This window comes from Colossoma macropomum, unplaced genomic scaffold (assembly GCF_904425465.1).
Source record: "Colossoma macropomum unplaced genomic scaffold, Colossoma_macropomum, whole genome shotgun sequence".
Classification (NCBI taxonomy): Eukaryota; Metazoa; Chordata; class Actinopteri; order Characiformes; family Serrasalmidae; genus Colossoma; species Colossoma macropomum.
The window spans coordinates 19282954-19297442 of NW_023494787.1; the positions used below are offsets into that span (position 1 = coordinate 19282954).

General features: G+C 40.7%; 1 protein-coding gene across 2 annotated transcripts in view; it reads left to right on the plus strand.

The window, feature by feature from the left end:
- trit1 (tRNA isopentenyltransferase 1) overlaps positions 1-14489 on the plus strand; it is a 46203-nt gene that overhangs the window by 10337 nt on the left and 21377 nt on the right. For both annotated transcript variants that reach the window (XM_036566359.1, XM_036566360.1), the window contains exons 2-6: positions 8083-8223; positions 11592-11690; positions 11822-11952; positions 14015-14157; positions 14254-14365. In XM_036566359.1, coding sequence (XP_036422252.1) covers positions 8083-8223; positions 11592-11690; positions 11822-11952; positions 14015-14157; positions 14254-14365 — 626 coding nt within the window. The remainder of the gene's footprint in view (positions 1-8082; positions 8224-11591; positions 11691-11821; positions 11953-14014; positions 14158-14253; positions 14366-14489) is intronic.

A 14489-nucleotide genomic window follows, 5' to 3' on the forward strand; every position in this document is an offset into this window, starting at 1 on the left:
AAAGTTTGAAAGCACGAGGCAACAATAATATATTATTAAAAACAAATATAATAGTGTTTCGTCTTCACCTACTTGCTAAATGAAAACAGTCAAATGACACACAGGCTTGTTGCTAGTCTTAATATTCATATATACATACATTTGTTCGGCTCTCCTTAATTGCATCATAAAGCGGTCAAGCAGACTGTCCGAAAGAGAAATAATAAAATGAGCCGGTTCTTATTATGCAACATTCAAAAACTACCTATTATGATTGTGATTGATGAACCCTTGATGTACCGTTGTGACCTTTTGACCACAATGACTTTTATTTGTTTCATTTGTTCACGCATGTTTGCTGCGATTTATGCGAAATTTCGGCCACCAGACTTTTTGGCCGAAAATGGTCAAAAACAGCATAAAATACTGACGTAAAAAACTAAATCTAAGACTTAAGAAATAATTTTAACAGTAATGAATGAGAAATAGTGGTTAAAATGCTCTTTGTTTCATTTGCTTTTCTGCGCTGGTCAGAGCAGACGCATCTGAACTGTTAGAGCGACTGCAGATCAACAGTGAAAATGTGAGCTGTGTTTCTATAAGGTACATTAGACAAGTAAATTGGAATCACTGTTGATGCCAGGTAACAAGAGGGGGTGCATTGCCCACAACCTTCTTCATTACAGGTCTGATATTACTTGAAAATGTGACATTGTGATCCAAAACAAGCCTCGCTAGCATGCTGAGGCTGTCTGATAAAAAAATTGCAAATCCTGATTGCAAAGTAAAACTAAATTAAATAACAAAATTCATTACCTTAAACGATCGGCCATTCTCTGTTGTCGAGGATGTTGGAATTTGTGGCATACACTGTAGCCTACGTACAGTTATCATTTTGGTACATTTATTTTAGCTTACATGTTTTTATTTATTTTCAGCTCAGTTTTGTCCTTTTGGAAGCATATTTTATAAATAATTGTTTTTTCTTAATTACCATGTAGTTTTTATGTGTGTGATGTGAATTCAAAGGCAAAATTTTGGGACGTGTTTTTGTCAAGTATTTTCTTTTTGGTGCATCACTGCCAAAGAGCATCTGTGATTGGTCAGGATTCTTGCAGAAAACAGCAAGATATTTAGTAATTGGTTCGTTTGGATTGTGCAGTCTTCTGTCATATCAGCACTGTAAAGGCCAAGATAACAATAACAGTTAGCAAACCATATATTGTGCAGCCTTGACAGAGAGACACGCGTTCTCAGGCTTTTCTTCCTTTCAGCACTAAAAGATTGTGTAAGTGAGTGCCGACACATTTCAGAGCAGTAACGTCCTTTTCACCAGTTGGAAACGTCAATCATTTGACAAAGTGAAACACAGATGAAGCCTTCGGTCGCTCCACTGTCTTCCTCCTTTCTTTCTCGTCTCTCCACGGATTAGTTGGACTCATTAATGAAGTGTTTCAATTAGATGCTTTGGTGCATTTTTGCTCCTTGTCTTTATAGATCACCCACACACCTAGTCAGACACACCCACCCATGCAGTTCCCAGTCAAAGAAGACGAGTCATGAAAGAGCTTGAGAATCCACAGCAGGATCTTCAGAATAGCAGAGAGATGGATTGAGACATGGTAACTAAACAACTAGCGTGTTCAGAGCAACAAACGAGGCATGGACGAGTGGCATTACTGGGCAAGCGCTCTGGCACAGGGCACTGCGTGTGTGCCGAGAGGACAAACAGCATGTGTGAGGCAGCTGGTGGAGAGACACGCACACAGACATACAGAGGAAGTGAGAGAGGCAGTGAAAGTCCTGAAAAAGAGGTGGAGGGGTGGATGGGGGGCTACTGAGGGTGCGGTGGTGTTGGGAGGCTGGTACGGACCATGCTGAAAGGGGAATGGGCGCCGGGAACAAAACCCACTAATGCAGGCAGCACTTGAGGAGCGTGGCCCCAAATGAGAGCCACATGACTGGACTAGGCATTCACATGGCTTTTTTGTCTAGCTTTGCCACACGCACTCACTCGTACTGCCGTCTGTCTCCTCCTGTGTTACTACGAGATGCAGGGGTTTTAGATGTTTCTTCTCTTTGAATGTTTTTAAGCTAATAGTATTTGGATATGCCAACAAGAAAACGTGATATTGTTATGAAAAGAGAATGAAGCCATGCAGGTTTACTACTAATTTTTAAAAAGCAACTTGCATAATGATCAACGCCTGATTGTTAGGGTCGATTTTCTTTTTGTATTTTAGCCGTATGTGGTCGACTACCAGAGTGACAACTCAGAGTTGTACAACTTCCACTGTACAATTTGGCATGTATTTGTTTGAAATATTTCCAAACATAGCTTTGCTTGGGTGTTGTCTCACTTTACGTGAGATGCAGTACAAAAGAAAAGCAAAAATGCGGAAGCTTAGCCATTCATTTATTTGCTATGAATGGTAATGTAATTGTTTTTATTGTATTTCTCAGTGATTTAAAGAGGAATTCCGCTGATTTTCAAAATTTCTTCGTAATTCAATCATTGCGATGTAAACAAGGTCATTTGGAGAGGTTTGATGTGCAGTGATCCTTTGTAGAGAAACTTGTCAACACAGATTTCTTAACCTTGGTGGTGATAGTGATAGTCTGTACCACAAATATAGCCATTTTATTTACTGTCTGAAAGTCATTGAGTATATACATGTCTTCTGAGTTTCTAAATGTAATGTTGATCATGGTAAAATAATGTTAAATCTAAATGATAATAATACCAATACTGCTACTAATAATAACAGTAACAATAATAATAATAATTTGGTTTCGTTGGAAACTGCTTTGCCTGACAGTGTCTGACATGCAGCTGTTTGGTTTGAATATATATGAAAAATTGTGTTTTGGACCAAAACTTAATTTATTTCAAAACTATAGTAAAACAATATCTCCGACATCAGGCTGCACATTCTTAACCATTTGATGTAAGAACTTTCTGTGACGTCCGGTTTGTATCACCACCACTGTTAGCAGTTTTGACTTAATAAGTTTCTCTATGAATGGAGCAGATTTACTTCGCTCTGCTTTAAGCTTTAGCTAAAGCTGCTTTTCTTCCAGCTCCGCCAGAAAACTTTTCCTCAAAAGTTGAATAGTTTCTTGTAAAATGTCTTTCAGTGTTCCGCTGTTTTACGAGGCTGAGGTCGCTTCTCACTCGCCAGCTTCTTGCTGAACTTTCCTGTTCCATCTTATTAGAGAATTAGAGAAGCGACTTCATCTTCGCAACTTTTTAGTTAGTGTGTGACAGCCTCTCGTTGCAGATTTAACGTAAGAGGAAACCAAGTGCGCTGCTTATAAATGCGAACAAGTCCATTCATCTCCAAATGTTCGTCCGTCTTTCTCTTTTCCTTTTTCTTTCGCTACTAGCCAGGCGAAACCTCGTTGCTAGGTGACCTGCAGTTTGGTCTGACAATACATCAAACACATAGCCGCTCTCATCTCTGTCATTTATACTCCACCTCCTCAGGTACTAAATAATACTAAAGAGGTGATCTGTACCTGAACATTTGGTTGATTGAGTAATGTATTTTAGGCTTATTTAATATAACATGAGACTAGTTGACCTAATAACAGCCAAATATCACAAGCTATGATGAGTTTGGGTAGCCATATATTCAAATGACCTCGTCCATCCCTACCAGTAGCCACATTCATCATCGAGGATATGGGTGAGCATTAAAGCAGGACAGTAAATCTGAATCTGAACTATTTATTACTCAGCTACACACTGCCCTGGAATTGAAGGCCCCAGACAGACAAGGACACAGTGAACATGCATGAATTCTTTGCCAAGCAGGACTCTGGTTTTCTGCTGCTGTTTGGTCTTTAGACAGGCTTTTCAGGACCTGCTTCCATTCAGATTTACTGTCCTGCTTTAACATGTGCCCATATCAGTGATGATGCCTCAATAAAGTGTCACCTCAGGCCAGACAGAGCCAGCCTGCTGTGGCCCTGTCACAAAGCTCAGCAGTGTATCTCTCAGTGTGGTGATCATACACCATGTTCACATCCTACTGCTGCATTCCAAACCCATAAAACACTATTGATCCCAGCTAATGTAAGCAGAGCCCCGGCATATCGGCCGAGTGGATCCAGATGAGGCTCTATTAAAGGCAGGTGTTGCAGGCAAAGCCGTGGCTCCATGCGGGGCTGTGTGTGCAGTTACAGGGGCTTGACAGATGAGCTCTGCTACTGTTCATATTACAGCTACACAGTGTATCTTATTTTTATTGTTATTGCAGTGTGAGATTCCCCAGTTTAAAGAAAATGTAAAAGGGAGTAATAATAGAATGAGATTCATATTTGGAAATAATAGCACCAGTAAAATTACTTTGCAGTAAGAAGTGCAGGAAAATGGAACTGCAGAATATTATACAATAATTGTTACATACTGTTGAATAAACCTGAAAAAAGTTGGAATTAGTAGTTGATATACTGGGGTGGGGGGGAGGCTGTTTAGCTGAATGCCAGAATGAACACACAGTTCCTCACCTGCTGCCATATATAGCACAGTACTGTGTATTGGACATAGGAGAGTGGGAGGAACGTCTGGTGTGGTTAGCCTTTAGCCTAGCATGTAGGCTAGTGTGCGGTCACTTACTTCTGTGGCCCCTCTTCGTCTTATTTACCAAAAATTTTATTTGAGATGTGCATTTTTGCTAGGCTCAGAGAAGCCATTGCTTGTGGCTTATTTGTAAAACATATACTTGTTTATATATATATGTGTGTGTGTGTGTGTGTGTGTGTGTGTGTGTGTATGTGGCTGTGTGTGGGTGTGACTCGGGTAACTTACCCTGATGTGACTTTTTTGCACAACGTTTTTTTGGTTCATATTGTGCAGCTCTAGTTCAAACGTTTCTCTCCTTGGATGGCATGAGAGTCTGTGTCCAATACCAGTGCTGGATTCATGAGCTGTGATTGGGTCAGACATGAAGCCCAGTGTGCTGCTCTCACCCCTCTGAGACACAGAGATGGAGACTGTGCGGCTGATGTATCGATCTGTCTGCCTCTTTCTTTTTCACACTCACATACATATACAGAAAAATTAAATCAATCGTTCTAAAAAAGAATTCCAGCTGGTAATGGCTCAGACAAGATCACTGTCATGCCCTATGGACCTTTACATGTAGTAAAGTAGTAGATCTTTACACGTACATCAATATTAGATGTGTTTCTCGGTTCACTTGAGTACTCTGTTAGAAGAAAATAGAGTGTGATTAAGGATTACGGGAGAAGTCTTGTTTTGCCTTTATTGCCAAATATAAAAATGACTGTTATTGACTTTAAGCTTTCATAAAGACTTCAGGACCTCAGAGTGAAGGTGGAGGCGTTCTCTGGAAATCCGAGGCAAGCATTTTATAGGAGCTGTAACACCACAGTAGGCTGCTGAGTGCTGGGAGGGAATGATAAGACATCTGTGCCTTTTTTTATCACATACAGTTCTGGGGAGGGGGCTTCTGTCAATAGTTTACTGCTGATTCCACTCCCCTCTAGATTTGCCAGGCAGTGGTGCCCTGTAGAGAAAGCTCTAGTGAGGAGAATCTTAATAATTCAGCAACAGTTTCTTCGCTTGCTGAAGCCGACATGCAAGGTTGGAGGTAACCTAGTCATTAGGAATGCAGGCGAGCATAATCACAGGAATCACAAGACACAAACTGAACACCCTCTTGACATTCCTGGAGATTCTGTGACGAGACTGTGTGCGGTAGCCTCATTGGAGACTGCTAGCAGGCAGCTGCCACATACCAGAAAAGAGCATATGACAAGCTTGTTCGAAGTTCTCAGTATGCTGCTGTGTGAGGAGTTGATGGCCTGTTTATAGTAGCGTTTTACACTTTGCACATCCAAAAGCTGCTTTACATTGTTTAAACAGGAGCTTCGGCTGAGGATCGGCACCAATACTGACATTGTTAAAGAAGTCAGATAGCCTGACGTGTCCGATACACATTCGATACCGTCTCTGATGCTGCGTTTACGTGTTTGCGGTAGACGGATGATGGCAAACCGGATATTTCATTGTTTTCTTTGGAGCCTCTGCAAAAAAATCTGCCCCCGCCTTTAGTGTAGTCTCATCTTCAGAGTCTGACCAAATCGGCTGTCGGTCAAATGTGATCTTAAAAGTATCCATTTTCTGTTTGTGGCAAAGTAAGAAGTCAAAACGTTCAAATGGCTTGAGCGTCTCCTACAGCGGTCAAAGTTGTTGCTTAGCAACGGCGTCTCAGCGGAGTGATACAGTGTGGAAAAACCCGGGATGTTATGGCGAAATAACAGCACGGTTAGAGTGCCTCTCAACCAATCAGCTTGCGTGGCCAGAACTAACTGTTGTATAAATAGATAATAATGTTAAATAAATTGGACAGTTAGTCATCAGGTAAATGCTTAATGTGCTCTCAAAACAAAACCACATCCATTTGCTCCTCATCCAATTGCTCTATGAACTGCATAACTGAGGGAAAATATATTAAAGATGGTCAGGTCAGCTAGATTTAAACTATTAGTGCTTCGCTACCACAACCCCAGAATGTTAATGCAGCATTAACTAATGTTGGTCTCGTCTTCAGATGATACGTATTCTACACGGTCTCTTGTGGTGTTGGCTACTGCACGTCATTAAACATCTTTATTACGCAGTATCATTGAAAACATTGCTGAACACACTAAGACAGCATTACTCATAGCAACTCTGTAGCTCAGGGGTGCCGAATCCTGGTCCTGGACATTTACCACCCTGGAGAGTTCAGATCCAACACGCCTGGCTCTGTTATTCAGATACCCCTGAGGGCCTTTGTTACCTGGATCAGGTGTGATAGACTATTGTTGGAGCTAAACTCTGCAGGGTGGCGGATCTCCAGGAATAGGATTGGACACACCTTCTCTGGCTAAATATGACATGTTTGCCAAAGGAACTTCAGTGAGTACGTTTAGGCTCCAGTTTTCTGCTCTGGACGCAACCGTTTTTTAGAACCGAAGGATGGGGCAACAAACATATTTTCAACAATATTTATAGTATTATTATTAGTGATGCATTTTTATGGTAGCATTTATTAAATCAGTAAATCCAGTATTTTTGTTGTGTTAAATAACCACATAAGTAATTATTTAGGGGGTTACATGGCCATATTATAGTTATTAGATGTAACCCCCTGCTCTACCTGGAAATTACACCTATGCCTGCTTTTGTTTTCTATCTTGAACATCTGACTGAAACCCGTTGATTAACCTACCGAATGTATTCAGTCAGTGATGTATCTAGGACTTAGAGTGAAGACTTAGAGATATTTTGTTTGTTTGTTTTTTTTTCTTCTTACAAAATTGGTCCTGCTCACTGTAGCTCAAAACATTTGGCTGATTCCTCTTTCAGTTCCTAATTATGTGACATGTAAGACATTCAGTCCATCTCCTTAAGGGCTAACTTATGGGAGAGCTCGCTTAGCTTTATTTAGCAAGACACTACAGAGTCCTGATTGGATTCTTTTCTGTTGGGTTTTTAAGGATTTTAACCCTTTTGTTTCCAACCAAAACTTCCTGATGCCCAAGTATTACTACATTATCTGCGCAGTTCAAATACAACAAGGATGATATTTCTTTTAGTTAAAAATTACAGGCTTGTGTTCATTGGTTCCCGAAAATCATTAGGCCTTCTCTGAAGCCCTTGAAAGCCCACTGGTAATGAATGTAAGGACATACTGGACAACTCTGGCTTATGTGTCAGTCGTAGTGCATCACAGAACATTGTTGTGTATGTCATGAATATAATGACCAAAGTTGAACCCCCGTCCTGTTAGAACATGAAAATGTCAATGCTATAAAAGCCAGTTGTACTGTGTGAGAAAAGATGTGTTTTATGAAATGGTAGTTTGAATGAAATTGGTGGTTTAACTGCCACACAAATAGAATATATAGCTGGAATTATAGGCCAGTAAGCCAATGTTGTGCTCACTTTGAAGTCAGAAATTTTGATTAGTTAATACAAGACTTAGCTGACAACTCAGATTGATAAGAGTTTCGTAATACACTTCACACATTGTTACACATCACATTTTTTCTGTTCTGTAAACTGTGAATGTTTGTTTGACTCCACAGGTGTATAAAGGACTGGACATTGCCACCAATAAGGTAACATCGGAGGAGCAGGCGCAGTGTCCCCATCACATGATCAGCTTTGTGGATCCGCTGGTCAGCAGCTACACAGTAGTGGACTTCAGGAACAGAGTTTTGTCTCTAATATCCTTTCTGCTGTACATGCTGTTGTCACAGTGAGACCTAAGAGTCTGTACGAGTTATTATGTAACCTTTTTTAATTAATTTATTTATAAATGCCATGTCCCTAAACCACCCAGTGCATACGCACATTATTTTTAAACAAAAAAATTTAAAACAGTCAACTGTACTGAAGGCTGTTTTGGAGTAGTACTTCTCTGTTCGTGTTTTAGAAGTTTGGGGTGGTCTGTTTCTCCCTTTACTCCTTCACAGGTGTGAATAATTTAAGATCAGATGTTTGGCCGTCCCTGTAGACATGCTTTCTTTTTGTAAGCATTGCCGCAGTAAAAATCTAAGAAAATCTGCTGTAGTCACTGCCTTAAAGGGCTAAAAATGGTGGGCCATGTATGAAAATGACTGTAATTTTACTGCTTTCTCATGATTTGGATGTGAATACTTACAAATTAAAGCTGAAAATCTGGGCTGAATTTAATTATTTTACTTCAGCTCCAGTATGCATGGTAGTGTGGTAGTCAACTAAAGTGACAATAGCATTTTGACATCCAAATATTTCTGAGTGGAGGTGCACTTTGTAATTCTACGATTGCAGATTGTAGTCCATTTGTTTCTCTGCATAATTTATTAGCCCTTCTTTATCCTGTTCATGCAGAGTAAGGACCCCACAGGACCACCACAGAGCAGGCATTGCTTGAGAGCTGGATCATTCTCAGCACTGCAGTGACATGGCATGTTAGTTGCGCTGGTATGAGTGGATCAGACACAGCAGAGTTTTGAAACGCTGTTCACTTGCTGTCCATCTACCTTGTTGGTCCACCTTGTAGAAGTAAAGTTGGAGACGGTAGTTTATCTACTGCTGCACAGTTTGTGTTAGTCATCTTCTAGTCCTTCATCAGTGGGCAGTTTCTCGCCACTGGACAAAAATAGAACTGAAACTGAATCTGGGGAAAAGATGGGCATTTTATCAAGACAGCTAGCCCAAAGAAACAGCCAGTATAACTCAAAACTTGTTTCTAAAAAAGAAGGTGAAAGTACTTCAGAAAGAGGGTGAAGGCCAGGCCTGACTTCTATCCCATAGAACATACATGGACAATTTAGAAATTTCCATCAGTTCCAAATTCCATCAGTTCCAATTTCCATCAGTGGGACCCTTGTGTCCTTGAAGATGGTTTGCCCAGAGGAGTGGGCAAAAATTTAACCACAAGGCTATAAAAAAGCAAATGACTTCTTACTGTAGACATCTTGATGCTGTAATTGACAGCGGCTTTGCAGCAAAGTACTGATGTTATTAATTTACGGTGTCTACTTTTTGTTTCTGTGAGTTTTATGTTTTAGATATATCTGTCTGTTTATGAAGACATATGTTTTTTGCTCACAAAGTCAAAAGACAGTGGATTATATGCACTATATGCTTATTAAAACAGTGTCTGAATACTTGCTTACATCACTGTATATTAGTGACAGAGTTTTCATTTCTGTCTATTTAGTTGGCTTGTGTAGATCTTGCACTTCACATGAAATGCTGTGGAATTTTGGAGTGGGTTGTGAATGTGCCCCCAACTGTGTTCCTGCTGCCATGCGCACTGGGTTCCTGAGTTTGTGTGTGCCTGTCCTTCTTTTGCCTGCCTGCTGCTGCTGCAGTGTTTTGGAGGGAAGTGAGCGCTGATCGTTGAGGATATTAATAGATCGGGGAGATGCTCTCTGTGTGTTTGATGGCAGGGAGGAGGCATCACTCTGAGACTGGAGGTGTGGTATTATGGACACATATAGGCACTAACACTCCCAGTGCTTCCCCACACAGATAAAATTGACCAATGTTCTACATTTTACACTGTTGGGTCCACAGATTGCCGCTCTTACCATGAGGGTAGTGGCTGCTGTTGTAGCTGAATTACTCTGCTTTCTCCCCTACTCTGGTACAGGAGTGCAACACAGTCTAATCGATGCTTATGATATCACAGGAAACTAAGGGTGTTGTCCTCATTAACAATCTCTCTCGCTCTCGCTCGCTCTTTCCCTCTTCCTCTCTCTCTCTCTCTCTCTCTCACTCACTCTCTCTTTCTCTCTTTCCCTCTTTCTCTCTCTCCCTCTCTCCCACTCTCTCTCTCTCTCTCTCTCTCTTTCTCTCTCTCTCTCTCTCCCACTCTCCCTCTCTCTCTCCCTCCCTCATTTTCTCATTCTGTGGCCCCTGAGGAGAACAGAATGATGCAGGGTGGGGATTGTGGGTGTGTGCTGGAGTATGAGCACTTATGGGCCTTGCTTTGTCAGATCAGTTATCTAATTACTCCAGGGAGGCTCTGCTGCTCTTTATTATAATCTTCACAGCTGTGTGGAGGAGCAGAGGTAATTGTCAGTACAGACAGAGCCATCCAGGTGTGTTTCTGAGCCGTAGTTTTAGTGTTATACACTGCATTAAACAGTTTGGGGACACCTAGCTTTAAAAAGTTTTAATGCAGTTCGATGTTTTCTTTGTTGTACTAACATTAAATTCTGAACAGGTTTCTTTTGAGGAAGACAAATTTAAACAAACGTGAATATTTGTGACAGTACTTTCTCTGGAATAATCACATACCCTAGCACTCAACACTCAAATCTTTCAGGTGTATAAACCATCTTTGGGGCAAAAGATTTGGAGTGTGTGCTTTTACCAATAGTTGGGAAAAGTAAATGGTCATTATTTAGTCAAAACCATTTCATACAAATGTGGACAGTTTGAGTGTTGTAGAATGCTGTTAGCAAAGAGCTGCATTATGTTAAAGGAATTCACACGCTTCACACGTCGATCAGCCATGTTTGGTGTTGACATGTTGGTATGACCTACTGTGAACTATAAAAAGTAACAAAAACAAAAGTCCATATGTCTGTGTGGCATGAGTGCATGCGATGGCGGGTGTGATGAGGGAGTGTTGTGCTGCATGGTGAAGTTTTGTTCATTTTTCTAGATAACAGGAAGTCTTACTGCGGTCTGTGTGACCTTAATGAGGTTTTGAGGTTGTATTTGTGTAAAAAAAGATTTGGGTGACTATTGACTTCTTGTGTTTATCAACATTAGTCTTGTAGTCTTGCTCCAGCACTAAACGAAAGGAGCAAAATTTGGACACCAAACATGTTTTGACAGTACCTGGGGTTTTTGGTGAACTGTTCCTTTTTTCTTATTTAATTAAAAAGGAGCTGTGAGAAAATTCAAATTTCAAAATAAGGCAAATGTTGCCAAACGTTTGATGGGCAAAGTGTATGTGGATTGCAAATGACACTGCTGTTTGGTACCGTGACGTGAAGTAATTAGTTATATGGTTTTTTACTTCACATAACAAAGTTTCACGTAGGTTTAAAATTTGGAAAATAATCTGGAATTGTTCCTTAATATGTAACACATAGAGGACATGCACCGCCGGGAGAAACTGCCAATCATTGTTGGAGGCACAAACTACTACATTGAATCTATTTTATGGAAAGTTCTTGTTGACACTGGGGTAAATACATTAATAGGAATATGGTGTATGTTCTAATTAGGGTAAAAATAATGAATTTTTATTTATTTATTTATTTTTTGTCGTTTCAAACTTCCCCCATGTAAATAAGTGTCCTTGTGTCTGGTCTGCAGCAGGAGAATGGCACTGACCTGAAGACCGAGCTTCAGAAGCTAGGGGGTCCTGAACTTCATAGACGACTTATGGAAGTGGACCCTGAAATGGCAGCCACACTGCATCCCCATGATGCACGCAAGATTGCAAGGTAGCTGGTGGTGTGGTCCAGAATGTGTTATGGCCAGATTTATCTAACCCTGCTCCTGGAGATCTACTCACTGCTTGGTTTAGTTGAAGCTCTAATTTATCACACCTTGATTTTCATCAAGCTCTTCATGAGCTTAGATTAGGGTTGGAACAAGACACTGCAAAGTGACAGAGCTCCAGGAGAAAGAATTGGCCACTCTGGTGAGAAAGTAAACCTCAGTTGCTGAATTATTTCACACTCAAGTCATTTACAGACTCTTCACCAGTAGTATTAATGAAGTGAAATGGTTTTCAACACTACACGAGATGTCATTCCTAGTCTTTCTGTGATTACAGTTACAGTTTTTAATAAAGGGGAAGTTCATTGTTTAAATTGTTAAAATGTTGTAAACAAAGTCATTCTGACTTGTGTCAAATGTGTCGTTCTAGAGAAACGTATTGAATCAGAATTGTTCACAACAGTGGTGAATGACTCTGAATGACTTTGTTGACATCTCAATGATTGAATTATCCGGCAGTTTCAAAACATTGTGGAATTCCCCTTTAATCCTCTATAATAAGAACAGAAGATATAGTAAGCTGTCATGAATGTGATGATCTCAGTATTTTTTTTCACACTGAATCCAGTTTGATGGTTAATTTTGGCACCAGTTGATAAAATCTGTCTCTCCACCTGTGTGAAAGAGTTGCCCAGGGGTGTGCTAGCCTGCCGTGTCACACACTCACTTTGCTTTGCTTTGATTGGTGCTTGATCGCTATCAAGGGGCCAATTAGCACCTCTTCTTTGGGTTGCGATTCTGGCTCAGCGCATTTGGCTAATTGATGCCGTTTTTGCCGCTGCGTCTTATTTTGGGTGATCAGTCCCGCACTCCCTCTGTCTGCAGTAGATCTACTGCTTTTGAAATTGCCCCCTTATTCACTGTTCAAACGGTGGCCTCTGACACCACATTAGCTGCTCAGCTGTGACTTCGCCTTGTAGATAGACAGGCAAAATGGCAGCAAGCTGGGTGTTAAATTGGGAGAGCGTGGTGATGCCTCATTTGAAGATCCACTCTGAGATGTCTCTGTAAGCGAATTGAGGATCCAGTCAATCTTATCACATGCTTGAAATAGAACTTGTGAACTCCACCTCTCTATTTTTGAAGGTTCAATATCAAGAGGTTTTATGTTGATATTGATCTTTCACAAATGCTCTTCACAGATGGAGTACTGAAGTTTCTTTAGCATTTTATGAGGTGAAGCTGTTGAACGATACTCAGTGGTGTTTAGTTCAAGCACTGCGTCTCAAATAAGGACGTGTTTATTTTGAGTTCTTTCATGCTGTTTCTAATGAACTGTTTGCCAGCTAAGCAGCTGTTAGATTTCCTAAAATTCTTTATCTAGATCTGCCCCTCGTTTCAGTACTTCTTTTTTTAACATGCCCTCACCAACTTTGACCTAATCCCATTTCTTATTTTTACCTCTACCCCTTGTTTTCGAGTGTGAGGGGTGAGGGGTGGCCGGGAGGAGTGGGTTACTGAATGAGACTGCACTGGCCGTAGTAAGTAAAGTAGTTCGCTACAATGCAAACTTCGTAATGCAGAATGCTTTAAAAAGTCTTATCTAACGTACATAACTTTTTGTGAAGAACTAAGAATTAAGGCAGCGTTGGGAATTCTCCGCAAGGCGAATAGCGAGGCCATGCTGGCGAAGACTTGGTAAAAATGGTATTGAAATGGGTGTCAGAAGTGTCAGGTTGGGTTCCTTCCAGGCCGTTTTCCCTCTTCTAACACTCTGAATATGGCTCATGAAAGTCTCGTTAATTAGCTGATGAGTTGAATCAGGTGCATTTAATGAGGCAGAACAAAATCTGCAGAGGTGTAGCCTGAAAGAAAGGCAGTGTGACACTCTTATGTAGAAATTTGGCTAAAATTCACAATTGAGCTTGAGTTTTTTTTGAGTCCAGAACTGTTGGAAATAGTTGTGTAAATGTATCGATGGAGCAGGCTTGACATTTTCTGTATTGAATTGATTATAGTTAATAGTTAATTCGTTGACTCAACAGTTGATTAATTGATTGGCAGGAGTCTTCAGGTGTACCAGGAGACTGGAGTCAAACACAGTCGTCTGTTGGAAGAGCAGCGAGAGCAAGATGGGGCAGATGATCTTGGAGGTCCTCTGCGCTTCTCTGACCCCTGCATCTTCTGGCTTCATTCCAACATGGAAGGTATGATAGATCCACTAGATCATTTAGATTGATCAGAGTCATGGATGATTATGACAAGTTCTTCTTAATTTTCACTTCTCTTTTCCCCTTTTTTAGTTTTGGATAAGAGACTGGACGATAGGGTGGACGAAATGTTGTCTTTAGGACTGATAGAAGAACTGAAAGATTTTCACCAGCGCTTCAATGAGAAGAAAATCCAGGAGAACAGGTGATTAACATTAGCAGGAACGCTTGGAATTCAGGTGATGTAGTCAATATCCTCAGTCAGCACAGATATCTTTCTCTGCGTTTCTTGTCAAAGTGCCAAATGAGAACTGTCGTCTGTATAAGCA